Genomic DNA, 27,702 nt, shown 5'->3' on the forward strand with positions numbered 1-27,702 from the left:
CCGCCCCCCCCCCCCCGCGCGCCCGCCGCGGGGGCGCCCCCCCCCCCGCCGCCCCCGTCCGGATATGCTGACCGAGTGGGTTTTTTTTTTGGTGAATCGCAGTCTTGAGCGGTGAGAAACTTAGCGGAAATGATATCAGAGATCAGAATGGTAAGAAATAGAAAAACTAGATTGTTAGATTATAATAATAATTGCTAAATTTTTTTTTTTTTTTTTTTGATTAGTTTTGGCAACTCAAGCAATTGCAAATGTTGTGAAGTCTTCACTGGGACCTGTTGGTCTCGATAAGATGCTGGTAGATGACATTGGGGTGCGTTTTCATTTCTTTTTATTTATTTCTTATTTTTTTTGGTTATGAAGTTGATTCTAATATTAATTAATTTTAGGATGTTACTGTTACAAATGATGGTGCTACGATTCTTAGTCTTTTAGATGTGGAACATCCTGCTGGCAAGATTTTGGTTGAACTCGCGCAACAGCAAGATCGGGAGGTTGGCGATGGTGAGTTTTTTTTTTTCTCGTCGTGGTAGACATTTTTAACTAACTACATTGAAGGAACTACGTCGGTTGTTATTATAGCTTCAGAATTGCTTCGCCGAGCGAACGACCTGGTCAAGAACAAGATTCATCCCACCACGATCATTACCGGTTACAGGCTTGCGCTGCGAGAGGCCACCAAGTATCTGAACGAGGTCATGAGCACAAAAGTGGAAGGCTTAGGGAAAGACGTGCTGATCAGCATTGCCAAGACCAGCATGTCCAGCAAGATTATTGGCAGTGATTCAGATTTTTTTGCCAACATGGTGGTTGATTCATTACTGGCCGTGAAGTCTACAAATACTCGAGGAGATGTTCGATACCCGGTCAAGGCTGTTAATATTCTTAAGGCACATGGCAAGTCAAGTTTGGAATCTGTTTTGGTTAAAGGGTATGCTTTGAATTGCACGGTGGCCAGTCAAGCCATGAAGACCAGCATTCAAAGTGCCAAGATTGCATGCCTTGATATTAATTTGCAAAAGGCGAAAATGCCATTGGGAGTTAGCATCACGATCGAAGACCCTAACGAGCTTGAACAGATCCGAAAGAGAGAGAGCACGATCGTACTTGAACGTATTCAAAAGATCATCAACGCTGGCGCAAACGTGGTTTTAACAACAAAGGGAATCGATGACCTGTGCTTGAAAACGTTTGTTGAAGCTGGCGTGATGGCGGTGCGAAGGTGCAAGAGGGAAGATTTGAGAAGGATTGCTCATGCCACCGGGGCCACGCTAGTTGGAAGCTTGTCGAATTTGGAAGGTGAAGAAGTGTTTGAGCTTAGCTATTTGGGATACGCGGACGAAGTCGTTCAGGAAAAAATTTCTGATGACGAGTGTATTCTCATTAAGGGCCCAAAGGCTTACAGCGCTAGCTCGATTATTTTGAGAGGACCTAATGGTAAAATTTAATTTTTTTTATTTTTGGGCAACAGGTTAGGTGATGCTAACAATGGTTGTAGATTACCAATTGGACGAAATGGAGCGATCGATTCACGACTCCTTGTCGGTTGTCAAGCGCACGCTTGAGAGTGGCAGTGTGGTTCCCGGAGGCGGCGCGGTCGAGACAGCGCTCAGCATATACTTGGAAAACTTTGCAACCACGTTGGGTAGCCGCGAGCAACTTGCGATTGCCGAGTTTGCTACCGGACTCCTGATCATCCCCAAGACGTTGGCGGTCAACGCGGCCAAGGATTCATCAGACCTGGTGGCCAAGTTGCGATCATACCATGCGGTCAGCCAAAGCGCGCCAGCCACGGACTTGAAAAAGAAAAATTACAAAAACTACGGGCTCGACCTGTGGAACGGCAAGGTCACGGACGAACTCAAGGCCGGCGTGCTGGAACCGGCGGTGAGCAAAGTGCGGTCGCTCAAGAGTGCATTGGAAGCGTGCATTGGTATCCTGCGTATTGACACCATGATCACGGTCGATCCGGAGCGCCGGGAGGAGGACGACGGTCATGGCCATTGAGCATGGTTACGTGTACATATCATTACAATAGTTTATCGTCATTTTTTACATTTGTAACGTAGACATCTACGCGTTACGTAAGCCAGGCCATGGACGCAGCGGCAGCCAATCAGGGTGGCCGTGCCTGCATGTACGCGGCCATGCCGCAAGCTGCGGTTGCCGCCATAGCGCACCATAATAACGCACTAGTCCCGGACAAGAAATTTGCCATAATGGGGTTAGCGCTTGATAACATTTTGCAGCGAAAAAGCGCGGCCGTGATTTGCAATCTTTCCCTTTCTTCTCGTTCTTGCAAACAACCCAAATCTTCCGCTTGACTCTCTCTCTTTTCCGACTCCGCATCCATCGTCGCAATCCCGGAAAATAAAAAATACAAGCAATTCGTCGTTAAGATTTTTGGCTATCATGGGTGCTCCTGCTGTGATTGGCTCCATTGCCCTTCTGGGCGCGTTTACTGTCGGTGGATGTATGTTGAGTGGTTTTTTTTTTTTTGTTGTATTGTATCGCTTGCGTTTCCTTCTTTGTTTGCTTGAGTTGGGGTATTGTTGTTGGTAGGGGTGTGGTTACAGTTCTTTTTTTTTTTTTTTCAATTTGGTTGGTTGCATTGCAGGTGTCACCATTTGCGGGATTGCGTTCACAAGTCTTGTGTGCGGTTTCTGGATTCTTGCGATGGACTGTTTTACTTGAAGGCATCAGAATTCGCAATGAAAGTGGAATTGAAAAGTTTGGGAAAAAAAAAGTGCTCGGCAAGGCGATATACCCAATACAAACACCTCAACACGACAAGACTGGCGTGGGGTCGGCAAGGGAGGCTAACGAACATCATCGATGCAAAGAAGGAAACGTTGCAATCATTTATATTTTTATTTGCTGACTAACCGTTTTTTTTTTATAGACATGTTGTTTACCGGCTCCGGTGAGGACTTTAACGTGGGCAAGTTTCTTACCACGACTTCGCCATACACCTGGGCTTCGCTCGGCATCGCGCTCTGCATCGGTCTCTCCGTCGTTGGCGCTGCTTGGTATGTCAACTTTGTCAGTTGTGAATGTTCTTTGATAAATTCTAACCATGTTATCTGTTCCAGGGGTATTTTTGTTACCGGTACTTCGATCGTTGGTGGTGGTGTCAAGGCACCACGAATCCGTACCAAGAATTTAATTTCCATTATTTTCTGTGAAGTCGTTGCCATTTACGGAGTCATCATGTCGATTGTGTTTTCAGCCAAGTTGGCCCCAGTCGTTGGTCCGGATCTTTACACGCCAGAGAATTATTACAGTGGCTACGCATTGTTTTGGGGTGGACTCACAGTCGGGTTCTGCAACCTTGTGTGTGGTATCGCGGTTGGTGTCACTGGTTCGACCGCTGCTATTGCTGATGCTGCTGATCCATCACTGTTTGTCAAGATCCTGGTCATTGAGATTTTTGGCTCTGTTTTGGGCTTGTTTGGTAAGTTTAATTCTCGGTTGAGTTTTATGAAATCATAATAATTTGAAACTAACGATATAAAAACAAAGGTCTGATTGTTGGTCTTTTGATGACTGGCAAGGCTCAGGAATTTCAGTAAATCAGTTGCCGATGTTATTTTTTAAATTACATTTTACTGAAAAAGCAAAAGCGAAAAAAAAAAAAAAAAAAAATTAGAAATGAACCGAGCTCGAAAGTTTATAGTATGAGAATGAAAGGTTTTTTTTTTTTTTTTTTTCTTTTGTTCTATTATAGAGACATATTTCATCAATACGTGTCGTTACGATTTGATTTGATTTAAAATTTTTTTTTTAATGCACAATTTTTTTTTTTGGTAGAGGCTGGTGTTTTTTTTTTTTTATTAATTTATTTTATCTCTCATCTGTGTGTGTTTTCATATTTTTTTTTTTTTATAGCAAAGTCATCTTGGGATTATTATATTATTTGATGGGGCGAAATTAAGTTGTTGGGTTGTTATATTTTTTTTATTACATATATATATATTTCTATAGAATGTCATAGTCAAAAAGAATAATATAGTCCTTTTAAAAAAAAAAAAAAAAAAAAACAACGCTTTATGCCTGTCTCAGCTCATCACTCAGACGATCGAGATAGAATTGCCTGACATGGAATGGCAATCCGGCAAAAGATTTGCCAATTTTTTTAATTAATTGCCTGCCGTCTTCATAAGATTTTAAATCTTTGTTACCATACACGTCCCTGGACCATGAATACGAACCTGAAGGCAAGTCCTTATAAAAAAAATTGACCGACACGCTAGGTTCGAGCGGCACGGTGGCATGGATCCACATGGCCGGAATGAACACGTAATCACCCGGTCGCATGATGACCTCGATCGGATCCACATCAACAATATCGTCATGGTCGTGATCAAAAATGTTTGAGATCGTGGAAGATGACGCACCGGGTGGGAATCGTAACTTGGAAACGTCAGAGGGCGGGTACAATCGAATTTTTTTGCTGCCGCGAACTTGAAACAGCACGTTTGCGGTAACGTCGTAATGCAACCACATGCCCACGCCGGCACTCGAAATCCGTAACGGTGATGAAAAAATTTTGTCATCAATAAATTGTCGCAATGATTGCGGCATGACAAAATCTGAAGCGATCTTGGCGAAATCACGGTGCAGATTTGCCGGTTCAGATTTGGCATGATTAACTGATAACGATCGCAAGTAATACAGTTCGTCGTGCTCGTTAGCAGGATGTGATTGATAAACGTGATCGATTAGTTGTGCAAACCGAACGGTTTCGTAACGGAAATTTTTGGCTTGAAAATTCATGGCCCCGGTTTTGCTCACGTGCACGTTCACCATGCGGTCGGGTTCGACATTTGCTTTTAAATACTCAGCCGTCCACTTGGTCACGCACGGGCCAATGTCTTGATTGCAAACAAGCACGGGCACGGATGAGGCGTAAATGTCGGCCCAGTCTGACACGGATCGCGGGTCGCGCGAGGTGATGGTGCCAGGCTGCGCGCGTGCAGGTATAATGTTGCCAGTCACGGTCGTGCATGCAACCCGTGTTGGTGCCGGCCGATCGCGTTCGTCAACAAGTTTTAAACCTTTCACGCTAATGTTGCGGTTGTGCAAGATTGAAACACCATGCCAAATTGCGCCAAACGAAAAACATACCGCGCCGCCGGCTGCCAAAACAACGTGTCCGGAATTGCTTGCGTGTGTCGGGGTTGAAACTCCAATCAGCATTGGGAATTGATCGTCGGATTGCACAATCACTCGCTTGATTAACGGCTTAGATTTAAAATCAAGATTGACCCGCAAGATTGAATCCGGCAATTCAAGCAAGCCATGTGGCTTGACGCCGCCAATGATTAAAAAATCAGATGCTGCAACAACTGATACTTGAGCGCCTGCCCTGAACGCAATCTCAGGCAGGCCGTGAATCGGCGTGACCGTGACCTTGCCACCAGCTTGCACCTGCCATCGAAACGCGTCCTGATGAATCTTGCCAAAATTATCAAACCCGCCACTGATGATGCCAAAATCAGGTCCGAGCCTGGCAAACACTGGTGAAATTCGCACGCCCAAATCTGTTTCGCAGGCTAATGATTGCCATTGCAATGTTTCCTGGTTAAGCAATAACCAATCATGTGTTGCGCCGTCGGTAGTGGCCATGATGATGCCTCCAAACACAACCACGTCACCACTTGCCAACGTGGCTGCCGCGTGACGGCTTCGTCCGGTTGGCATGTCGGCAATTTTTTGCCATGCCTGCTCGCTGGCATGGAAAACCCATGCATCTGAAAACTGCAAACTGGGTGACTGCCGGCCGCCGATCAAAACCACGTCTGAATTGCCGTAACCGATTGATGAAAGCGAATGACACATGCGTGCTTGCGGACGGGATTGAACGGTCGAAATTTGTAATTCAACATCTTGATCTTGTTGTGCCAGCAAAGCTGACGTGTCCAGGCGCGTGCCGGGCCCAAGTCCGCCAAAGATGAAGGTTGAATTATTTTGGTCAATCTTGGCTGCCGCGCTAAATTTCCTGTTTAACCTTGCCGACTTTAGAGTTTCGATCTGCCATTCATAATCTGGCAACAATAATTCGGTGTCATGATTAGATACCGACTGAATCTGATCAGAATCGGATGCCTGATTTGAAGCTTGCAAAATAAAATAATGTTGACCAAAAAGATAAAATTCTTCCCATTCATCAAATTCTTCAATTTGGGACAACCTGAATTTTTCTTGTTGACTTATTCGGTTTGTCCATAGTTCAAGTAAATCAATACAATCAACTGCGAGCCAACCTCGGGATTTAAACCTGTCAGCTTGAGATTGAATGGTTTGATATTTAGTTACGGACTTGATGGCAGTGTTTAATCGATTAAAATGTTGCAACATGGTCCTGGCAAACGGATGTTCAGGTCCAGCCGGGAGCATCTGTTCCAGCAAGGCAAATCGTGCTATACCTGGTTAGTCCAAAAAAAAAAAAAAAAAAAAAAAAACTTACTTTGCGCTCCACCAATTTTGCTGGCCCATTGAATCACAGCATTGGCAGCATCCGTATCCATATAAGTTAACGATACCTCGGCCACAAACAATATATCCGAATCGGCATTAATCACGTCACATTGTCTTAACGCGTTTTCAAACTCGTCTAACTTGGAAAGATCACAACCAATGGCCAAATATGAATCACTAATCAATTTCAAGTTGTTGTTGTTGTTGTTGCCGTCTTGCACAGATGATGATGAAGAAGAAGAATGTTGCTTGCCAATGATTGCTTGCAATTCTGGTGACTTGTTGATCGTGTCCACTTTTATTGAGATTAAATCTGCGTAGTCAGCGTCAATAAATATTGTTTTTGATCTGTCTGTTGATTTTTTGGACAAATATTGAAACGGAAGCGGATCACTAAAAAAAAAAAAATTAACATGGTCAGTCGTCATGGTTTTTTTTTTTGGTTTTTTGACATTGGGTGCAGCTAGGCTTACTATCCACAACCAAGATTGATCACAACCTTGCGAGATTCCGGTCGGGAATTTAAAAACTGTCACGCAAGTTAGACAAAACAAAGACTCAAATCCTTTAAAACCAAAGACAATTTTTTTTTTTACCTGTTTAACCACAGCATGAATGGCTTCCATGCGGATCCAATACCCTCTGTTAATCAACGGTGCCCGTCGTTGCGGCTTGGTGACGAAATATTTAAAAAAATGAGAATTTTCAAACACGAACGGTGATATGGATTCATCATGAGTACTATCAGGTGATGGAATGTTGATAACCTTGCTGGTATGGTTGTCAGTCGGATAGTACAACCTTTCGACTGATCGCTTGGACACGATCGACGAACCGTTCGTGCCCTGAATGGCCTTGTCGCTTACTACTTTGGCCGGCAACAACGGCTTCACTCTCGGCTTGGCTTGAACATTTTGTTCAATTTTTTTTGCATTGCCCATTACTATTATTGTGCCTTTTTTTTTTTAGTTTCTATTTGATATTCATTCACCAAAAAAAAAAAAAAAAAAAAAGCTCTCGAGCCGCACATGAATCAAGTGAAAGCCCGATTACGTACTGTATTGCATTGGTGTTTACGTAATTGACATTACATGTTGCGTTTACGTAATTAAAATACGAGGCCAAGATTGTACTTGATGTTGGACGGATGGATGCATTATCAATTGTGCCTGAATATTATGGGAGTGCCTTACTAATGAAGACAAAAAAAGAAAAGGGAAGCCAATTTATGGGGGCAGAATACGTGTTGGTCAAACCTCGGATGTTTTTTTTTTTTTCGGTTTCGCATAAGCCGGATCAGTGGTACTAAAGACGTAACCAACGATTATTGCGTACGTTATGGCAATATCGTTGTCGTTGTCATTGTCGTTGTCATTGTCGTTGTCGTTGTCGTTGTCGTTGTCGTTGTCGTTGTCGTTTACTGCTGCTCTTTGTTATCGGGTCACCAACAAAAAAAAAAAAAAAAAAAGGTACAAGAACGTGTGACCAGCGATCGTTTTTCGTAATCCTTTTTTGCACACTTATCCGAAAATTTATTCCTGATATGATGATGCACGTTTTGCACATTCAACGGTGAATGTATTTTCAGTCTAAAAACCGTACGCATTTGCGGAAATTAAAAAAAAAAAGTTCACCGCACTTCATTTGTAAGTCTCAACCCGGATTTAAAACATGGCGGGTAATAAGTATTGGTAGATGTTTTGTTGTCAGTCTAAATACAAAAGCATAATAAAAAATGTTAATATAAGCCAACAAGCTAAATACTATATATGACAATACAAAAATAAAGCTATAACTAAGCAATCAACAAAAAAAAAATTAAAATAAAACGTATCGCTAAACACCAATTGCTCCGTAATATATTTGACAAAAATTCCCCAAGAAAAAAAAACCAACGCTCCAATTAAAATAAAATAATTAATAAAACAAAAAACCGACCGTTGGAACTAATATTATTTTTTTTCTTTTTTTAGCAAGGTGCGATACGAAACTAAAAAAGAAAAAACGGTAGATAAGAAGTTGTTACTTTTGAATTATATGAAATGTTAATGCAATGCAATGCGCCCAAAAAATAAAAAAATAAAAAAGTTAATTCTGTTCAGCCGCTAAATGCTATCGTTATGCATGTGGTTAGGGCAAACGCGGTCGACGCGTAATTGACGCAGGACCGTCAACATTTTTCTTATTCTAGATCAAGCAGTTCATCATCGGCATGATCACTTGACTTGTTGTTGAGATCAATATTGTTGTTGCTAATGATTGTGGTGTCAACGTCAGCAACCGAAGTATCGGAACTGACACTGCCGCTGGTGCCACCACGGCCTGCAAGTTCTTCCGGGTGGGTTGCTCCTGCTTGTAAAACAGGTCGATGCTGCCTAGACCGGCGCAACCGTCGCAGTCTTCCTTGCATGAGATAATACGCACCCCGTCGAACGATTACTTCCAGCAACGACCGATCGTAGCCATACAAATCCACGGTTTGCTTGTAAATTTCGTCAATAATCCGCCGACGGTCCTTCTCATCCGTGTCCCTGATCCAAGTACGTTCGCCCAATGGAAAACCTTGCTCTTGCAGTATGCCTAGGATAAATTGCTCTCTTGACCTGGCCTCATCCGGATTATGCGCCAGGCCCATGCGAGCATGCAAATCAGGCAGCGGAATCCGTGATTCGGACTGCTTTCTGGGCATCCTGGGACGGGCGGATGATGCAACAGTCATGGGCAGCAAGTTGTGGCTGGACAATGACGGTGAAACCGCAAGTGACAACGGCATTGACCTTGGCGAGCATGCAGCAGATGGCAACGATGACGAAGGCACTGATGCGGACAAAAGTGAAGATGAAAGCGAAGGTGATGATAGCGGGGTCGATAACTCGGAATCTGAAGGCGACGAAGAAGAAGAAGAAGATGATGATGATGATGAAATGGACGACGCGGTTCTTAGATTGGTTTGCAGCCGCAACGCGTTAACCAGGTTAGCACCAAGCCCGCCAAGGTCTGAATGGGCAAGGATCGAGACGTCAGCATTGGAAGGGTACAAATATTTAAAGTTAAGTTGTTGTTGTTGTTGTTGATTTTGTTGCTGCTGTTGATGTAGTGCCAACAACGCCGCGAGCTGCATGTTCGTGACCGCGGCCGCAGCGTCAGCTGCAGCTGCAGGATCAGGATGCGATGGCAAATTAATATCGTTAAATATTTTTGGCCTAAACCGATTAGAAAATAATAATAATAATAAATCAGTTGAATACTTACATGGGGAAAGATGATTGCGAATCAAGCATGGTCGTGGTCGCATCAATGTTGCCTACCGAATCAGCAGCGGCCAATTCGATCTTTGAAGGCCAATCAAATGACAAATCAAGCGGCTGAACCGAATCAAACTCCATGCCAGACGCATGATCGTAAGCCAGGTTGACACTGAGCACGGTCGATGCCGCGGTAGCAGCAGCGGGTGAATTTGCATTGCTAAACATGATTGAGGAGTTGATGAAATCATCGGCTGGAGTTGAAGGAGATGGGTAATCGTCGAAGCAGACCCAGTTCGAGACATCGTCTGTAAGCGAAGGCATAATGACAATGATGATGATGGTGGTGGTAATTAAGATAACGAGAGGAAGGTTGTCAAGGACAAGCAAATGTCAAACGTGTTGCTGATAATGGCGAATCAAACGAGTGAACTGAATTAAACGATAGAATGGTAATGATTTTATAAAAGTTGTAGGTGTGTAAAAACAGTGCAGAACTAGTTGAATAACCAATTAAAACGGGAAGACGCGAGGTAAATAAATATAAAAAAGTTCATGTACCGAATCCCCTAAGCCTCAGGCTCATCCGGTTTTGAAATTGATAATGGGGGGGGCAAGGGGAACCAAAAAGGCAAAACAAAAAAAAAATAAAAAAAAATGAGTTAACCAAAACGGACGACGAAGCATGATTGCAAGGCATTTTGGCTGTTATTTCGTACCCAGATTAGTGGAACTTGCCTTGCTTGGGCTTTGGCGTACATGAATTCTGGTACCGTTCATTCATATCAAATCAGCAAGGTACTTTTTTACTTGTGCTATAGATGAAAATATGCAAATTATATAGCTAAGCTCCCACGAGGTACACCACCAGGTCGGTACCTTTCGGCGATTTTTCTTATTGTCAGCCAAATAAGTGGCTTGTACTTAATTTCAACGGTCCAACGGTCCCACGACGCATTCATGCAAGGCCAGGCTGGCCTCTCAGTCGCAACAAACAACGGCCGGCACGGACGATCTGGGGTTTTAATTATTCCGTAACCTACCGCTGCTGGACTGCTAACATTTATTGCCCAACACATTGTATTTCTACTTGCACATTCATTTATTCAGGATATTCCTGCGTTATTGTGTGCTCAGGCGCTCTTACTACTCCCGCTGATCTGCAAGTGGGCTGATTTGGAACATATGAGGACGGGCTGGGCCGGAACAATCCGCCCTCGCATATATATATTGGTTCATGGTATGGCAATTCAAGCGCTACTTGTGCGGTTTGATCCGTCCGCTTAACAGAATGACTGTTCGTGACACCCGTAGTCCAACGCCTTTAAATACTACTCAATCACTCCACTTTTACGCAGGCGAAAATTACCAGCGCACCTCGGCACACGGGCCTGCATTTTTGTTGCCAATTCAAGTTGGCTGAATGATGATGAGAGGTCGAACAGTCCCTGTGCCTTGCTTGTCATGCAACATCAACGTTGCCATTTACGCACGCACGCACGCACGCATGCCGTTTTCTGTTCCATATAGCGTAAGCCTTGGCTCGTCTTGATTGAGATTTTCCAAATGCATAATAAAACGGGTTTGATCCATATCCACCACCCGCAGTGGCCGACAAAGCAAACCCATTTGCAAAAAAAGACGGCTTGCGAAACCAAAAAAATAAAACAAAATAAAAAAAAACGTTAATTATTTGGGTTCATGCGCGTCGTCACTTTTCTCCCAATCTCTATTTTATCTCCATTTGCCTCATCGCGTCAAACACAAATTCAACCAATATATTGTAATGAAGCCAATATATCACATAGTTATAATCTAATGTAATAAATATTAACGATAAATGCAATGTGCACAAACAGAAAAAGATAAAAATAAAAATAAAAATAAAAAAAAAACCTCTATAATGTATAATTCTGATAATCACCATGTATGACAAAAAACGCAAAACGCGTCAACCGCTGATCAAAATGGCGCGCGCTTATGGCAACGTGTTGGAACAAAGTAATAAGCGAGAATTCAGTTTTTTTTTTTTTTTTTTTCGAACATGCATGCATGTCACACCGTTTTTTGGCTTGTGCAGATCCGAACTGGGGTTTATCGTACAAAATTTTTTTTTTTTTCTTGCGCCGTGGTTAATGATATGTATGATCAGAGAAACTTTACACGTGGGCTGGGTCCGCAAAATATGGTGTGCCCTTAATCCATTGCAAATTTTGTACCACTGTAGAAAATAAAACGGCGTTAAAATGCTTTTTGTATTCTTTTTTTAGTTCAAAAGAAACGAAAAAAAAAATACGACTGTAATGGATGGATAGTTTCGTGGGTTATACACGTACGAATGGGTCTGAAACTTACAGTGTGCACGCCCAATCTGTGCAATTTGAAATGGATTTCTTGTCCGCCGCCCCTGTAATTTTACGCATCATTAATTTAGCGTACTACTTTCCCATACACTATATCAAAACACGGCGCTCATATACCCATGGTATACCTCGGCAAATAGCGTACAATAGACCAAACACAAAAAAAAAGAAAAAATTTAATAAATTAATTGAAATTTTGGGTGGTTACTTAATATAAACGCATTCCACCTTCATGATTCAAGTGAAAGGAAAAAAAAAACTTGCGCCAAATATAGAACACCCCTCAACCCCGGCCTCCACTACAATTTTACATTTCTCTATTATTCGAGGCCGCTAACCCTTAAATATTAAATTCATCTTGCCATACTATATATCATACAGTTTGCACGGTAAAAACAAAAAAAAAAAATATTGTCCATAGTGAAAATGTTTATAAGCATTCAAGGTCGTTTGGCTCGTGAATCTGGCTGGGCATCCAATTTTTAACTCCAGCCGCGGTCCACACGCTCGCATGGTGTGGTCTCGGATTTGCTTCTTAATTGAGTTGCTTCAACAAGTCATTCCTTATGTCATCATCAGATCTCTTTCACTATCAGTCGTGTATATATAAAAGAAGCTGAATCCTGGCAAAAACTGGTACTCGCACTTTATATTTATGTTCGTTTTCGCCTTTTTCGGATTAGCGTTGGGTACGGCGAATGCCGCTACCCGCCAAAATCAATCCTCATAAATATTACATAAGTTAAATACGAAAAAATTAGTAACGAAGTTTAAGTGCGATACGGTTTTTTTCCGTACGGCGCTGAAGAGAGAATTCAACACTCACAGGAATAACCTTTTTTTTTTTTTTTTAAAAATCAACCTTGTTTGTGCAAATCGTTCAGAGTGGTGTGATTTTTTACAACTGATTCATTTCAGGACCGTTCACAGTTTTATAAGTAATTTTTATTTTGCCTCTTGTCTATAGGGTAGATGGCACAATTTGATTTATACATACAAGTTGGGGTTTGTTTTCTATTCCGATTTATTAAGATTAATTAAAAAAAAAATAACCGGCGTTCTAAAGACAGGTGATCTGAACAAAACAAACAATATATATATATAATTATAATAAGATTTCATACTTTTACATGTCGTTGATACTGATTTCCGGCCGGAGCTTTCCCTGATTCAAGTTATTTAAATATATGTAAACATTGCATGTTCACCTAGATTTTACATGCGAAATGGCAAGACCCGAAATTGATCATTTATATAGCACATCTATATATATATATATATAAAATACCCATCATACGGTCATTGAGAATTCGCTTGCAGGTTCGAAATAAGAAAAAGCAAGCCTGGAAAAATTACAAATAAAAAGCATGACACGACATGACTTTGCCAAAAATATTACCGTAATCATTTATACTTTGAGTGATACTACGTACGTATTATATATACATAACCGTGAACTTGTGCCAATCACCGATCTGGATTCAATTCCGATTTGCCTTGGTAACGTCGTTATTCGGCAATCGATAGTTGGATAATCTGCAAGCTTTACGTTATACATGCGGGCAACGGTTAGTGAGGTCAGGTTATGAGGCTTATCGGCTTCACCTAACCCGCAAAAAAAATATCACGAGCGAGCACGTCATTATTAATGCCTGTGGACAACCAACAAGCAAGCTCGTCAATTAAGCAGTAGTAGTAGTGGTACGGTTCAACAGTATGAATAAATTCGAATCACAAGCGTGTATGATTTTGATTAAAGATAATTAAAAAAAAAAACCCCCCCACGAAATTGTGTAGTAATTGTAGAAACGTGTCGTTCGATGGCAGCATACAAACAAATTTCACAATTCTGTCGAAATATGTAGCCACTGCTGACACTTCACCGTAATTATATAACACCGTTCCCCCCGTATGATATTACAGTTCAACATACATTATTCGCATTTCATTATTCAATTGCTCTAGTTTTTCAATTTAATGGCAAGCAGAGTACAAACCATTCAACAAATCGACGCGTCGTCGTTCCACGGCGACAAGTCAAACATTTACAAGCGAGACGAGACCGGCAGATTGGTTCTTTCCGGCGAAGATTCCGACGTGAGTTATTCCCAAAAAAAAAAAAAGAAAACCATTTTAATGAGCAAAGCTAAATTAAAAACATAAGTCACTATATCCTGATTTCTTGCCCACTTGGGATCCCAACGAGAAATTCGCGCCGTTGCAAGAATTCGAATTCTCCGACCCTGGCCTCCGTGCTGACCCCAGCTTGTCCAACTTGTTCGACCCCAACAACACGGAGCTCAAGTTGAAAAAATTAACTCCAAAGTTTGGCACCGAGGTTCGCGGCGTGCAATTATCACAACTATCTGATGCTGGCAAGGACGAATTGGCCCTGTTCGTGGCCCAACGTGGCGTGACCGTGTTTAGGGACCAGGACTTGAAGGACAAGCCGATCGATTGGTTGCTCAAATACGCGTCCCATTTTGGCCCGCAACATATCCACCCCACGTCGGGTGCGCCCAACGGTCATCCCGAGGTGCACCTCGTGTACCGGTCCAAGACCGAGGCGGCTTCCGAAAACGTGTTTTTCAAAGATCACGTGTCGTCGGTGGCATGGCATTCCGACGTCACGTACGAAAAGCAGCCGCCCGGAACCACGTTCTTGGGCATATTGGAAGGCCCCGAGAGTGGTGGCGACACTATTTTTGCCGACACTGTGGAAGCATACAACAGGTTGTCGCACGAGTTCAAGCAACGATTGCAAGGATTAAAAGTATTGCATTCCGGTGTGGCCCAGGCTGACGCGGCTCGCAATTCAGGCGGCGTGGTCAGGCGTGAGCCGGTCGAGAACTTTCACCCGCTCGTCAGGGAGCATCCGGTAACCAAGGACCGGGCTCTGTTTGTTAATCCTCAATTTTCCAGGTCAATTCATGGGTTTAAGCGGGAAGAATCTGATGCCGTGCTCGATTTCTTGTATGATTTCTTGTCCCGTGCTGCTGACTTGCAGGTCAGGGCGTCATGGGAACCAGGCACGATCGTGGTTTGGGATAACCGCAGGGCAGTTCATTCGGCCTTGGTTGATTGGTCTTCCATTGGTGAAAACAGGCATGCATTTAGGTTGACTCCTCAAGCTGAGAAGCCTTACGAGCCAGTTGACAATTGATAAACTAAATTTTTTTTTTTTTTTTTTTTTTTTTTTTTCTTGAACAACATAACGATGTGGCGTTTGGTGTACACGATAAACATTTCTTAATTCTTTATACAACTCAATATATTACTATTTTTTTGGAATATAACCGATACGAATTTTTAAAAAAAAAAATTTCATTTCTTGTTATTATAATCAGCAGCAAATTTTTCAAACTCTTGCTTAAATTCAGGTCTCCATCTGCTTAACGGTGGCCGTCTCGATGTAAGATCACCCGCGGTCCATGCCATCCTAACCTGGTCAGTCTGTTCTGAAGTTTCGTTATCGGGACAGATAATGTAAAATTCTTCTCGTTCAATGCCAGCTTGCAAATATTCAGCAACCTGATCTGACGTCCATGCGCCAGCTGGCTTGGTTAACGTTGTTGTCGCACCGTCATGTTCGTTATTGTCCTGCTGATCAAACACGGCGCCGACTGGTCCGCCAACGATGCCGGTGAACGTCCACCCGGGCACGAGCAAGTGCACGTTAACCAGCTCGTCTTTTAATTCAAACGAGAGTTGCTCTGCCAGATATCTGATCGCGGCTTTTGATGAATTATATGCAGGATTGCCCGGCGGGTTCGTGATGCCTTGCTTCGAACCCGTGATCACGATCCTCTTGTGCACCAGCGACGACGACGACGACTGTGGGGTTTGAGTTCGCAAGCTGGGCAAAAACGCATGAATGCCGTTAATCACGCCAAACAGGTTAACGTCGTACAATTGCTTGATGGCTTGCGGATTGCCCCACCATCCGCCTTGCTGATCTGCCACCTTGTAATCACCATGCACGCCGGCGTTAAGCACGACCACATCAATCGAATCAAACCTGGCCAGTGCGGCATCCTTAAGCGCGACGAGATCGGCCACGTTACTCACGTCGGCTTGTTTGGTCAAGATTTGCACTGACGGGAACCGGGATTGGATCAGGCTTGACGTTTGTGATAACAGGTCGGCCGCGTGGTCGGACAGGACCAGGTTGTAACCTTTCGATGCGTAAAGTCTTGCGATGGATGCACCGATGCCGGAAGCACTGCCGGTAATTGCAATAGTAGGTGCCATTGTCTATGGATAATTTGATATAATTTTTTGTTGAAAATTCGGCGTTAAGTTGCGATACGGGGTTACGTTTGTTAAAGTTTGCATGTGCACCAAGTTTACAGATTCAAGTCACACAAGTACTAAAAAAAAAAAATAAACAAAAACTATCATAAAACTACATAATTTGCCCATATCCTTTAAAAAACAGAAGTAATTCTAAAATTTTTGCCAAACCCTTTTGCTAAAACAAACAACATGGTCGACGTGATGTAACATGCACCACAAAATATGATCAGCCCGGAATAATCACCGTTTTGCAATTTCAAAATCTGACCCGCGATCGGCACGCCAGTGAGTGAGCCTAGCGCGGCCAGTGAATACACCGTGCCGTATCGCTTGCCGTAATCCCTTAAATCACAAATTTGGGACAGGCATACTGGCGTTAAGCTAATGCCAGACCCGCTGGAAAATCCAAACACGACCATGTATGCAATCACGGCGCCGACTGGTGAAGACGATGATGACCCGTTGCCGGCAATGACCGCGGCTGGCAGCCAAATCGCCAGCGTAAACACGGCACATAAAAAAGCGGTGATGATCATTAGGTTGTACCTGCCCCATTTATCAGCCACGTATCCAGGCGCGAACCGGCCGACGATGGACGCGCCGTTCATGATGGCCACTAATTGATATGCCAACGTTTCGTTCACGCCGGTTGAAATACAAAACGAGGTATAATAAGTTTGCGGGATTAATAATGCCCATTCAATCATGAAAATTGCCAACGCGGTAAATGTGAATTCGGGAAGCTTGAACGCGGTCACGTCGATCGTGGCCGAGCTAGTTGGGTTCGGTGGCAACCTGGTTTTCAAAAAAATGACGGCAAGCACGGACGTGATTAGACAAATCAAACCAATTGTTCGGATGGCCCATCCGAACCCGATCTTGCCAATCACGGATTGCAATATTAACGGGAAAATCACGCCGCCGAATCCGCCGCCGGTGGTGCCGATGCCGGTGGCCACGCCACGACGGTTCAAGAACCAATGATTAATGGCGGCAATGCTGGGCGTGAACATGAACGAGCATGAAACGCCACCCAATAGTGAAAATGCAAGAATAAAATGCCAATATTTTGTGCAGATGCTGAATAACATGATTGACAACACGAACCCAATCGAACCGCAAAGAACCAACACGCGAAGCCCGTATCGATCAAAGATCGGACCTGACACCATTAAATTTCTTGTTTTTAAAAATTATCCCTAGTTACTACTTACCGATTTGAACTCCACAAAAGAAAAAAAGAAACGAAAAAATGCTGAAAATCCATGAGATCTCACCCTCGGTGTGATCTTTTAATTGATGCGTGGCAAGCCATGCCTGAAAAATGCCAACCGAGTTCCATATGCCGAATGCACCAAACATGGCACACCATGAACCAAACACGACCAACCAGGCTTGCAATCCGCCTTCAGGGTATGCCTGAGCGTCTTCACTCAGTTTTTCCACGTCATGACTGGTACTGCTACTTGTGCTTGTGCTCGTGCTATTTCTGCCGCCACGGTCGCCACAACTGCCACTGCTATCCCCATTGTTGCCGCTGCTACGGCCACCTTGTTGCAATCCTTTTTCATTGTCCCCTGCTAAATCATCCCCATTAGTCATCGTGGTCATAATGTATATATGTAATAGTGAAATGTCTTAGGAAAATCGGGTCATGGATTGCATAACGAGCATTATTTATAACATTGAATCAATTGTTTGGTTTGGGCCACCGGGCAAGCGACGGCCAAAAATGGTTTTTGTCTTGTTAAATTGGTTTTTGAGTTGTCGTCGGGTTCGGCCGAGCACGTGACTGACGTAAGTGAACATGTAAGCCCAACTCGAACGAAATGGGAAATGCGCCGCCGGAACATTAGATGTTGCATTCACGACAATCATGATTAGAGCCAGCCAAATGTTGAGTAGTTTAAATGACGCTGAATGTTTAACTCTTGGTGTATTGGGACCGTTACTAGGCACATTTGTTTGATTTGATTCTGCTGCCAAAAAGAAAAGCAAGGTAGACGGACACTTTGCTGATCTAAGGATGTCAATGGTCTCACCATGCCGTCGTTGTCGACCAAGTGCTTTTGTGTCGCTTCACCTGAAGAAAGCTCTTTGAAGTTTACAAGTTTTTTTTTTTTTTGCTTTGTTTTTTTAAAACTCATGCGCTAGGCTCTTCATTCCTTTTATACGTCGCTTGTAAGAACAAAGATAACAAAAAGGTACACGAAGCCTTACCAATCCTCCCGCAATCTCGAGAATTTTTCTACTTTTGTATTCATTATGGCCACAGCATTTGGCCCTCCGCATGGTCCGGCATTAGTTGAAACAAATTGATGACCACAGTCCTGCGCTCCTAATTCCAATTATGTATACTTGCCAATTAGGAATGTATAAAATGTTTGTAAAAAATAATTAACCTTATGAACGTTAAGATTGAAATGATCATGAGCGGGATATGCAGTAACGCAAGAAGTGATTTTACAGTGAAATGTACATAAATAACATGTATATATAACTCTATATTTAATAACGGGTTATGTAGATATCGGTGTCTTTTCTGTCAGGTCTCCGTGTACTGAACCAGTTGGTGACGGCTGCGCTGTTTGCGATTCTGAGAACGTCATGACAATGTTCTCGTTGGCTGGTTGCGTATCAAAAGATTGTGAATTATTCATCAAGTTATCCATCACTGGTTCGGCCAAAGTTGATGACGCGGGCAGTATTGTTTGTTCGATCGGTTGCGGCCCGCTCGTGGTGCCGTTCCACGCATCCACGATCCGCCGTATGCTTTGTTCGAATTTTTTACTCGATATCGGCCGCTTCTCGTCCACAACGTAAAACGGATTGCACACTAACGAGATATAAGCAAATTGTATGGCCAGAAATATCTAAACACGCGGTCAGCCAAAGTTGCAATGAGTGAGATATCGTGCCCATTTGTCACGTACGCTCCTGATTTCGTTTCCAATAATTTCGCCGCTGGGAAATCCTAAAACAATTTTTACGCCCGTGTTTGTTATCCACCCATACATGGCTATTCCGTCTTGTACAAATAGCAACCCGAAATCTGAATCAGTGGTTTGCTGTGGCAGTCGTGCGGCAAATACATCTAACGAGACATGTGCCAGAAAGTAATATCGTAATTCTGGATCGTCATGATATAATGCAGCAATCCCATCACTCACAACGTTTAAAGCTCCGTCTGAGTTCGAGTGATCTTGCTGTGCAATAAAACTGCGCACGTATAACGGGTTATTCTATTTAATCATGATATGGTATTAGTTTGGCTTGCGCAGATCCAAAACACCTTTCAGGCATACCTCACGGCCCATTAAAGCTACCAAGCATATTTTAGACGGCATATTTATCAAAAGAAAAAAAAAAGCCAATAAATAATGTGACTATCGAAATATTATGCGACACTGTGTGAAATGCAAAGTTGTTTTATTTAAATCAAGCCTTGTAAACATTCTATTTATCGCGCTTTTGGCTTTAGCTTTGGCACATAATTAAACTTTCACTTTACCGAGTCTTTATTGAAATTTAAAAAAAAAAAACGACGTTCGATAATCAATTCAGGTTAAGTTACCTTTGGAATAGTACACACTTAATATATGCAAAAATAGAAATACAAGTTTGTTTGGGGGTAATAACGAAGTTTTTTTTTTCGGTTTATTTTTGAGGCTGTTAATAATTAACATGTATCAGGGAACAATGTCCACGTCTGTGAACGAAACCAACACCATTGGTGATGCAGAGATCAGGGCCACGATCAGTGGCAGAGATTTGCGAGTTTGCATGAAAGAAGCTGACTTATTACGGCTTCGAAAATACATTGTATCTAACAAGGCTGACAGATTTTTATCTGGCAACCTAGATATGGCGTATGTAATATTTTATAACGACGAAATACAAATGACCCATGCTAAAAATGATTATAGGTCACTATGGGAGTTATATCCTCACTTGTACAGCTCTTTGATTCAGTCTCCAGCATTAGGAGATTACAGAACAATAGCATGTGATGCACTTACGGTATGGACACAGCGAGCAAGTCAATGCTGTGCTCTCAACCCGCACTTTGTCACTGAACTATGCGAACGGAGCAATGCGAGCTCAGCTGAGCACATTAATACTATTTTTGAGTACATTTGCGAGTATTGGACTGATTCTGGTGCCGCCTTGGGCAATGCGCTGCGGGAATTATTTATAAAGACGATATTGTTAATCGAACGAACTTGGAACCCAGAACAGAGAAACATCAGGTTGGGCAAATGGGTAGAACAAATTTTGAAATATCCCAGGACAATGAGGGTTGTTTATTTCACACTTGAAATTCTTGCCCGGCAACTTGGCGGTGATGTAATCCTTAGCAGGGACGCAAATCTTATTCAGGACTCGCTGCGATTGACATATAGCAACGCGTTGGCCAATCCGGTTTCCAAAATGATAACCGCAATTCTCACTACGATTCGTAGAAGCCGGATTAAGTTGGCTAATATTTCATCAAGCAAAGATGACAGTTTGAAATTGGCCTTGGATGAGCAATGGCTGCGACTGTGGGATCGCGATGTTTTGCAAGCACTCAGGAATGTAAATTTAAGACAACATATCCAGGTTTATCTTTTGCCATACATTTTCAGAGAATCTCCTCATGCCTACAAAATTTTCATTAAGGAATTGCAAGAGAAGCCATCGGAGAATGAAACAGATATTTCAGTCCTTATCGGTTGTCTCAAAATCGGCCAAGATCTTGCGTTATTGGTCGATGAAAATAATCATTCTGCTTTGCCAACTGAATTTTTGAAACAACTTCTTCATCATTCTTCACAAGATTTGAGAATCGGTGGGCTTTCGTTAGCGGTTTCATGCCCACAAGCGTCAAAACCTATCGCAACCGACGTATTGGAACTTTTGATTAATTCGTTCGATGACTTAATTTTGGAATCCGATCCTGAATTTAGAAACATGGTGTATGGATTCATGAGGCAAATGACCATGCGAATCAGAGATTCATGTTATTCAATGACGCGCGAGATTAACAAGTCCAAGGACAAAAACAGGCCAGAGCGAGTTTCTGAATTGCAGGCACGAATCCAGGTCAACGTGAAATTTTTAAACAAGTATTTGAATTATTTGCAACAACTTTTGCGACCTGGATCGTCATATCAACGTATTCACATGAGCTTGCGATTGCTCACGTCGCTTATCCGATCCGGACTTGATAATCGCGTGCATGCAAAATGGCACGACAAGAACCATTTAGATTTCCCATTTCATATTCCCATTTACACGAGCACAATGATTCGTCTTTTTATTGATAATCTTATAAATAATTATGAAGATATTCGTGAAACTTCAGAAAAACTTCTCAAGATGGCTCCTTATGAGAGTTTTTTCATTCAAGGCACGACAATAACAAAAAAGCAAAAAGTTATTGATGCGTATGCATCAAAGGGTATGAAGATGATTACCGGCTTGCGAGGACGAGAAGGTGATGGCGGGGCCAAGATTGTGGATCTGGCTTTTTATCTTTATTCTCAATTGAATAACTCGTCGCAACTCGAGTTTCTCAAAAGCCTTGTTGGTCAGTTAGAAAATGCAATCCGTCAAGCAGAGCAGAACTTGTCGGTTGCTGTTAAGGACTACCCGTTGCATGGATACTTGACAGGGCTAAGGCACATATTTGAAAATCTTGACTACTCCAATCTTGAGCAAATTGAAACCTGGAAACAAATTCACGAACGGATTTACAAGTTGTCGTTTTCGATTTGGAAACTAACCGAGCCGGTTTTAAGTCACGATTCTCCCGAGGGGAACATGCCTGAAGAAATTGATGAAACTTATCAAGCAGTTTTGGATGCCGAGCACGGATCGGCAACCCAAATCGTGCTTTCGTATGCTTGGCGGGCGATCGGTGAATCGAGTGGTTTGCTCACTGTTCTATTCACGCGGGTTCCGGAACAGTTGTTTGATGATTCAGTGGTGACCGACATTGGCAGTCTGCTCTTGACCGAACTGGCCACCATCCGCCACCGCGGCGCGTTTTCGTCTGTGTACCCAACATTCGTGGCGTGTTGCAACAGGTGCAATCAGTCAAATTCCAAGCAGTTACGCAATCTTCCCCAAAAATGGCTTGAAGGTAATATTAAGCTGATTCAAGTTAAGGCTCAGTATATCACTCGAAGATCAGGCGGCATTCCGTACCTTGTCGTTGGGGTTCTTACCGCTGAAGCTGACACGGACCGGCCATTGCTGAGCCAAACGTTTGACGAATTAGAGCAAATCGCGCTGATCCCAGTTTCAAAGTCAGAAGAAAAAATGGATCTTCCACAAGTGCATGCGTTAAATTGTATAAAAACCATATTTATTGAAACAAAACTATCGGCACCGTCAGCATTTTTCGTTGACCGAGCTTTGGAGCTGGCAATCAATGCGTTTGCCAGTGAAGTATGGTCAATCCGAAACTGTGGCGTCATGTTGTTTGCCGCGTTACAAAACAGGCTGTTTGGAAGTAGGAAGTTTACTGATTCGCGGTTGACTGTCGGAACCATGTCCGCGAGGCTTTTCTTTAGCAGGTTTAAGCATGTCAAAGATATTCTTTTAACCAGTTTGGAAGAACATGTTTATCAATTAGGCTCTTTAGATACTTCTCATGTCGAAACAGTTTATCCCGTGTTATCGCTTCTGGCCCGATTGGAAGGGACAAATGATTATCAAGGATTGAACTCTTTCAAGCCACTCATTTTGAGTTGCCTTTCGAGTAGGATCTGGAAGGTGATTTTTTATTTTTATTTTTATTTTTATTTTTATTTTTATTTTTATTTTTTTTTAGGTCTGGTTGAAAATAGTTTTTACTAAATTTTAGTCATTATAGGTTCGAGAAATAGCTGCCAAGTCTTTTCTCGCTCTTGTCAGTACCGACAATTGGCTTAATTCAGTTACTCAACTTCTTGGCCAATTATCAGTACGATCACAAAATAAATTGCACGGGGCATTACTTGCTCTACATGAATTGTTGAACTCAGTTTCACGCAGGAATGACAAATATGTCGCATTGCCGGCCTACGTGGTTAATTCTGTAAATGAAAAGTTTGCAGAATTGTCTTCAAACACTTGCTCGCCATGTGTTACTGAATTTATTCGCGTTGTGCATAAGGTGCTCTCGTTTGAAACCATTACCGGTGACAATGACGCGGCTGAACTGCGGACAAGGTTTAATCATTACCTGGCCCAAAATTTAGATTTGACTGAATCTAAACAAACACTAAATTCTGTAGGTGATCAATTACTGCAAGAACAGGTTACAGAATATGCAATCCAAAACGCGGTATTGAAACTGTCGCAAGAGTATTCTGAAAATGATTTGGAGGTTGTCTTGAAGAGCCTGCACTTGCACGCTTACGGTTCACGTGGATTGACGATTTCAATTTTATCCAATCATTTATCCATAATTAATGCATCAGCATTCGAGCCGTTGGCTAAATCGGTTTGGTCATTAATCGAATCTGAATCATGGAATCAAGTCCGCGGACCTGCGGTGCGATTTTTTTCACAAATCCTTAGTCATGGCCCGCGGTCGTTATTAAATCAAGATCAGCAAGTGTGGCAGGTTTTGTTTGGCTCGATTGATCCTAGTTCAAGAGAATCGAATTTAATGGCCGAGGCATCATTAGAAGCATTGGGAACGTTTACCGCAGTTTTCCAAGCTGACGGTGACAAGTTTGATGAATGGTTTAAACTTGTCAATTTATTTTCCGGGGATGACGAGGTAAGCAAAAAATAATTCGTAAGGTTTAAGAGCTAACATGGTTGGGCTAGTCATTTTCAAATCGTCAAGCAGCACTGAACTCGGTAATTTTATACGTCAAAACAAACATGTCGTTATCGGCCACGGTCGGTCCTAACCTGATTTTGGTTTATTTCAAATTATTTGATTACCTGACCGATGATGACGAGGAATTGCGGGACGTGACCACGGAATTTATTAATTCTTGCAAGCTCGTGGTTGCACAGGATCAGACAAGCACGACGTCGATAACTTGCCGCATCGATTTCGCACGATCATTGGTTGATTACAAGTTTTCAGGAACCATGAGGTTGTTGGTGAATCGGTTGACCACGAACGGCACGCCGGCTGGCGGGCAACTCGCCAACGCATTAACTCCCGATAACGCGTTGTTTGTGGTCGAGAAACAAAACCTGTACCGCAATGATGTTGAAGATGCTGATTTGTGGGCCAGCTTGTTGATTAAACTTGCATCATCAGTTTCGAACCAGAATGAATTTAATCAAGAATGGAAATACCTGCGCAAATGGACGATCGATGGACTTGAGTCCTTGATTAAGATTATTGAATTTCAAGAATCAGACGGCCCGCTTGGTTGGACTGGCCATGATCAAGTTTTCTTGATTGGCAGAAAGCTTATCGCAGCTTCAAAAGTGTTACGGCGAGTCTTGCCTGAGCGCGAGATTGATTCTTTAGTGCAAGCACAAGCACGGGTAGCAGAGTTGGGCGAAAAATTTGAACTTCATAATCTCTGGGATTGGACGTTATGAGAAACGGGCAATTTCTATATATAAACGTGTTTTTTTTTTTTTAATAATGTAACTATATATTTTATTTACTTTAATTCATTTGTATCATACATTCTAAAAAAAAATTAAAACATAATGTACAATTTAGAAAAAAAGTTAAATAATTTAGATGCACATTTATTATTAGTTTATTTTTTTTTGTCCCTTCCCTTTCCTTTTTATTTTTTTTGGATCGTTTTTACATTCTCTCAACCGGAGTCAATCCCAATAATACCATGCCACTTCTCAACACTTCTTTTGCGGAAGAATAAAGAGCAAGACGAGCTGTGGCAAGTTCTTTTTCTTGACCAGCAACCCAGAGGATGTTGTAACAGCTGGAGACGATATGCGTAAGCTTGAACAAGTACGACACCACAGTGGAAGGTTCCAACGTTCGGTGAGCGTTAACCAGCACGTCAGGATACTGAGCCAGCACACGAATAAGTTCCTCGGCAATGGGTTCGGTGAGTAATTCAAAGTTTGCCTGCAACAGTTCGTCACGGCTGATGTTGGCCGCCTTGCGTTCGACCGAGCAAAGCCTGGAATGCGCGTATTGCAAGTACGGGCCGGTGTCGCCTTCGAACGATAACATGCGAGACCAATCAAACTTGTAGTTGTTTATCCGTTTCGATTGCATGTCCTGAATCATGACGGCCGATATGCCGACCAGGTCCGCCACTTCTTCCGGGTTCTCGACCTGCTCGTACTTGGCTTCATTTTTTTTCATAACGTCGTGCATGGCGTCCTTGGTGTCTTCCAAGATCGTGTTCAAAAACACGACCGTGCCCTTGCGGGTCGACATGCCTTGCACCATGCCGAAGTTAACATGCTGCATGTTTTTGGCCCAGGGGAATTCACAAAGTTCCATGATCTTAAATAGTTGTTGCAAGTGCAGGTCTTGTTGCGCGGCCACGACGTAGATCAATTTGTCAAACTTGTATTTTTCGTAACGTTCAATGGCGGCGCCAACGTCACGGGTGAGATATAACGACGTGCCGTCTGATTTTTGGATGAGTGCCTTGCCAAGTTTTTTGTTATACGGAGCAAAATTTACAATCTTGGCACCGCCATCTTCAATCAATATGCCCTTTTCTTCAAACAACTTGATCACCTTGTTCATGCTTTCCTCCGAAACTTGCGATTCGCCATCATAGTAATCATACTTGATGTTCAATCGCTCGTACGTGTCACGATATCGCACAATGCTGAGATCCCGAAATCGTTGCCAGACTTCCAACGCGGCCGTGTCACCGTCTTCCATGCGCTTGAAATAAGCTCGTGCTTCGGAATCGATCGGCCGGGAAATGAAATACGACGGATCGGCCAACACGGCTTCGGCATCCGTGAACGGCGCGTTTTTGTATAACGTTTGCGCAGCCTCGACAGCCTTGACCGCGAGTTCGGACGCGGTCTTGGTCGCCTGTTCGAGTTCAGCTTCAATCTCGGATCTTTTCTCAGCAGTCAACGACGTGACTGCGAGCGATTGCTTCAATTTCTGCACAATTTCTGCACCGGCACCGGCATCTTTCTCGGTAGCCTGAGCGTTACTAATGGTAACGTAAACTTTAAACAAGTGATTAATCGGATCTTGTTCGAGTTCAGTCTCACTTCCAAATTTTTGGAAACCAATTGCCAACAGGCCTAATTATTAAGATTAGAAAAAAACAAAAAAAAAAAAAAACTTCAAGATAAAATGCCCATATTGCATGCAAACATACCAAATTGCTTTCCCCAATCACCAAGATAATTTAACCGAACAACGTCAAAACCTAATCGTTCGTGCAAGGAGGAAAGGAAGCCGCCAATGATTGTACTCCGCAAATGACCTGCATGGAAAGGCTTCGCGATGTTTGGTGAAGAGAATTCGACCACGACACGCTTGCCGTTTCCGAACGTGGCGTTACCATACGTGCTATTATCTTTTAAAATTTCTGGAATCACGAGGTTGAACACCAACGACGGGTTAAAAAAAAATTGCAAGAACGGTCCTTTTGCGACCACTTTACTCAAAAATTTGTTTTCAGGGAATTTGCTGGCCCATTCTGCAGAAAGCTCATCTGGCTTCTTACCCTTCACACGAAGCCTGGGTACGGCAAGAACCAGGTCACCCCGATCAGCAGTTTGCGTCCATTCGAGTCCGGGCACGATCAGTTCTGCTGCCACGCCAGAGATTTTGGAAAGCTGGTTGGCCACGTAAGCTCGAAACACGTCGAACTGGTTGCCAGCAAAATTGCCACCTTCAAACTCAAACAAATCAGGTGACGAAATGCCAAGTTTTGCCAACTTGCTAATCACGTTGTCAATATCTGATTGTGACATTTTAAAATTTATGGCGGATTCGGTTTTGAAATAATGCCGCTTGCAGGTCTTGATTGAAACAGAAAATGAAATACAATGTTGATGATGTGAAAATCTGCAAAAAGAAATATGTGAACGCCTTAGAACTGATTTGATCAAGCAAGTAAACATAAACCAACAAAAAATTAAAGCGGGCGATTCAACTTTGAATTTTTAAAAGTCGCAGTCATCGAAAGCAGGAAAGTAAAAAAAAAAAAATTGGGCCAGAGTACGTTTAAAACATTAAGGTTTCATACCTAAAAACTTAACAGTATTTCATGTTTAACATGAAGTTTAATGTTTGCAAACTTTAGGTTGCCATATGTTGTACGATAGATATATTTAAATTACAGAAAATTAAGCCAATGCACACCTGAAAATCCCAAGCACTGTTTGCAGTGTGACTTGATTTAACATATAAT

At 42.7% G+C, this 27,702-nt stretch overlaps 12 protein-coding genes across 12 annotated transcripts in view; 6 read left to right on the top strand and 6 right to left on the bottom strand.

The window, feature by feature from the left end:
- The window catches only part of V1514DRAFT_364018 (chaperonin Cpn60/TCP-1 family), a 2,312-nt gene extending 260 nt beyond the window's left edge, over positions 1-2,052 (top strand). The window contains exons 2-6 of the mRNA XM_066929773.1: positions 103-150; positions 225-310; positions 387-501; positions 556-1,434; positions 1,496-2,052. Of these exons, the coding sequence (XP_066782113.1) occupies positions 103-150; positions 225-310; positions 387-501; positions 556-1,434; positions 1,496-2,004 (1,637 nt within the window). The 3' untranslated portion in view covers positions 2,005-2,052. The remainder of the gene's footprint in view (positions 1-102; positions 151-224; positions 311-386; positions 502-555; positions 1,435-1,495) is intronic.
- Positions 2,053-2,899: 847 nt separating this feature from the next.
- V1514DRAFT_334572 (ATP synthase subunit C-domain-containing protein) lies at positions 2,900-4,027 on the top strand (the record flags this gene model as incomplete). Its single annotated transcript, XM_066928250.1, has 3 exons — positions 2,900-3,026; positions 3,090-3,451; positions 3,520-4,027. Coding segments are annotated over 3 exons (539 nt in total), but the record flags the coding sequence as incomplete, so codon positions are not given.
- On the bottom strand, positions 3,985-7,456 carry V1514DRAFT_334575 (uncharacterized protein). Its single transcript, XM_066928251.1, has 4 exons — positions 7,074-7,456; positions 6,951-7,006; positions 6,467-6,870; positions 3,985-6,419 (listed from the first exon to the last, which is right to left on the bottom strand). The coding sequence occupies exons 1-4, from the start codon at positions 7,416-7,418 to the stop codon at positions 4,045-4,047; spliced, it is 3,180 nt and encodes a 1,059-aa protein (XP_066782115.1). The 5' UTR covers positions 7,419-7,456; the 3' UTR covers positions 3,985-4,044.
- Positions 7,457-9,530: 2,074 nt separating this feature from the next.
- Positions 9,531-10,221, bottom strand: V1514DRAFT_334581 (uncharacterized protein). Its single transcript, XM_066928252.1, has one exon. The coding sequence runs from the start codon at positions 10,044-10,046 to the stop codon at positions 9,726-9,728; it is 321 nt and encodes a 106-aa protein (XP_066782116.1). The 5' UTR covers positions 10,047-10,221; the 3' UTR covers positions 9,531-9,725.
- A 1,101-nt stretch (positions 10,222-11,322) lies between these two features.
- Positions 11,323-12,338, top strand: V1514DRAFT_334585 (uncharacterized protein). The gene is made up of 2 exons (XM_066928253.1): positions 11,323-11,537; positions 11,619-12,338. Exon 2 carries the CDS (start codon positions 11,648-11,650, stop codon positions 11,954-11,956), a length of 309 nt encoding a protein of 102 aa, XP_066782117.1. The 5' UTR covers positions 11,323-11,537; positions 11,619-11,647; the 3' UTR covers positions 11,957-12,338.
- Positions 12,339-14,009: 1,671 nt separating this feature from the next.
- V1514DRAFT_334591 (uncharacterized protein) lies at positions 14,010-15,529 on the top strand. Its single transcript, XM_066928254.1, has 2 exons — positions 14,010-14,182; positions 14,250-15,529. The coding sequence occupies exons 1-2, from the start codon at positions 14,063-14,065 to the stop codon at positions 15,246-15,248; spliced, it is 1,119 nt and encodes a 372-aa protein (XP_066782118.1). The 5' UTR covers positions 14,010-14,062; the 3' UTR covers positions 15,249-15,529.
- On the bottom strand, positions 15,318-16,380 carry V1514DRAFT_334592 (uncharacterized protein). The gene has a single exon (XM_066928255.1). The coding sequence runs from the start codon at positions 16,334-16,336 to the stop codon at positions 15,410-15,412; it is 927 nt and encodes a 308-aa protein (XP_066782119.1). The 5' UTR covers positions 16,337-16,380; the 3' UTR covers positions 15,318-15,409.
- A 22-nt stretch (positions 16,381-16,402) lies between these two features.
- Positions 16,403-18,126, bottom strand: V1514DRAFT_334593 (major facilitator superfamily domain-containing protein). Its single transcript, XM_066928256.1, has 2 exons — positions 17,596-18,126; positions 16,403-17,543 (listed from the first exon to the last, which is right to left on the bottom strand). The coding sequence occupies exons 1-2, from the start codon at positions 17,990-17,992 to the stop codon at positions 16,513-16,515; spliced, it is 1,428 nt and encodes a 475-aa protein (XP_066782120.1). The 5' UTR covers positions 17,993-18,126; the 3' UTR covers positions 16,403-16,512.
- Positions 18,127-18,228: 102 nt separating this feature from the next.
- On the top strand, positions 18,229-18,915 carry V1514DRAFT_334596 (uncharacterized protein). The gene is made up of 2 exons (XM_066928257.1): positions 18,229-18,454; positions 18,493-18,915. Exons 1-2 carry the CDS (start codon positions 18,425-18,427, stop codon positions 18,688-18,690), a joined length of 228 nt encoding a protein of 75 aa, XP_066782121.1. The 5' UTR covers positions 18,229-18,424; the 3' UTR covers positions 18,691-18,915.
- On the bottom strand, positions 18,901-19,728 carry V1514DRAFT_321331 (Sedlin, N-terminal conserved region-domain-containing protein; the record flags this gene model as incomplete). The annotated part of the gene is made up of 3 exons (XM_066926045.1): positions 18,901-19,254; positions 19,315-19,623; positions 19,687-19,728. The coding sequence occupies 3 exons, from the start codon at positions 19,726-19,728 to the stop codon at positions 18,901-18,903; spliced, it is 705 nt and encodes a 234-aa protein (XP_066782122.1).
- A 201-nt stretch (positions 19,729-19,929) lies between these two features.
- On the top strand, positions 19,930-25,079 carry V1514DRAFT_334597 (putative death-receptor fusion protein-domain-containing protein). The gene is made up of 5 exons (XM_066928258.1): positions 19,930-20,012; positions 20,075-20,250; positions 20,308-23,143; positions 23,244-24,137; positions 24,188-25,079. The coding sequence occupies exons 2-5, from the start codon at positions 20,081-20,083 to the stop codon at positions 24,923-24,925; spliced, it is 4,638 nt and encodes a 1,545-aa protein (XP_066782123.1). The 5' UTR covers positions 19,930-20,012; positions 20,075-20,080; the 3' UTR covers positions 24,926-25,079.
- Positions 25,080-25,142: 63 nt separating this feature from the next.
- On the bottom strand, positions 25,143-27,262 carry V1514DRAFT_343990 (uncharacterized protein; the record flags this gene model as incomplete). The annotated part of the gene is made up of 2 exons (XM_066929168.1): positions 25,143-26,584; positions 26,662-27,262. 2 exons carry the CDS (start codon positions 27,260-27,262, stop codon positions 25,143-25,145), a joined length of 2,043 nt encoding a protein of 680 aa, XP_066782124.1.
- Positions 27,263-27,702: the final 440 nt, after the last annotated feature.

The sequence above is a fragment of the Lipomyces japonicus genome (genome assembly GCF_038497905.1).
Source record: "Lipomyces japonicus strain CBS 7319 unplaced genomic scaffold V1514scaffold_34, whole genome shotgun sequence".
Lineage (NCBI taxonomy): Eukaryota > Fungi > Ascomycota > Lipomycetes > Lipomycetales > Lipomycetaceae > Lipomyces > Lipomyces japonicus.

Coding starts and splice junctions, on each gene's coding strand:
- V1514DRAFT_334585 (XM_066928253.1), top strand. CDS start 11,648: ATGTATGACAAAAAACGCAAAACGCGTCAACCGCTGATCAAAATGGCG.
- V1514DRAFT_334592 (XM_066928255.1), bottom strand. CDS start 16,336: ATGGCACCTACTATTGCAATTACCGGCAGTGCTTCCGGCATCGGTGCA.
- V1514DRAFT_334575 (XM_066928251.1), bottom strand. CDS start 7,418: ATGGGCAATGCAAAAAAAATTGAACAAAATGTTCAAGCCAAGCCGAGA. Junction 7,007..7,073: donor TTCATGCTGTGGTTAAACAG/GTAAAAAAAAAA, acceptor CTTGCGTGACAG/TTTTTAAATTCCCGACCGGA. Junction 6,420..6,466: donor CAAAATTGGTGGAGCGCAAA/GTAAGTTTTTTT, acceptor AACCAGGTATAG/CACGATTTGCCTTGCTGGAA.
- V1514DRAFT_334581 (XM_066928252.1), bottom strand. CDS start 10,046: ATGCCTTCGCTTACAGACGATGTCTCGAACTGGGTCTGCTTCGACGAT.
- V1514DRAFT_334597 (XM_066928258.1), top strand. CDS start 20,081: ATGTCCACGTCTGTGAACGAAACCAACACCATTGGTGATGCAGAGATC. Junction 23,144..23,243: donor TTTCGAGTAGGATCTGGAAG/GTGATTTTTTAT, acceptor TAGTCATTATAG/GTTCGAGAAATAGCTGCCAA. Junction 24,138..24,187: donor TATTTTCCGGGGATGACGAG/GTAAGCAAAAAA, acceptor TGGTTGGGCTAG/TCATTTTCAAATCGTCAAGC.
- V1514DRAFT_334593 (XM_066928256.1), bottom strand. CDS start 17,992: ATGACCACGATGACTAATGGGGATGATTTAGCAGGGGACAATGAAAAA. Junction 17,544..17,595: donor CTTTTGTGGAGTTCAAATCG/GTAAGTAGTAAC, acceptor TAATGGTGTCAG/GTCCGATCTTTGATCGATAC.
- V1514DRAFT_334591 (XM_066928254.1), top strand. CDS start 14,063: ATGGCAAGCAGAGTACAAACCATTCAACAAATCGACGCGTCGTCGTTC. Junction 14,183..14,249: donor TTTCCGGCGAAGATTCCGAC/GTGAGTTATTCC, acceptor TAAAAACATAAG/TCACTATATCCTGATTTCTT.
- V1514DRAFT_334596 (XM_066928257.1), top strand. CDS start 18,425: ATGCCGTCGTTGTCGACCAAGTGCTTTTGT. Junction 18,455..18,492: donor TGTCGACCAAGTGCTTTTGT/GTCGCTTCACCT, acceptor GAAGTTTACAAG/TTTTTTTTTTTTTTGCTTTG.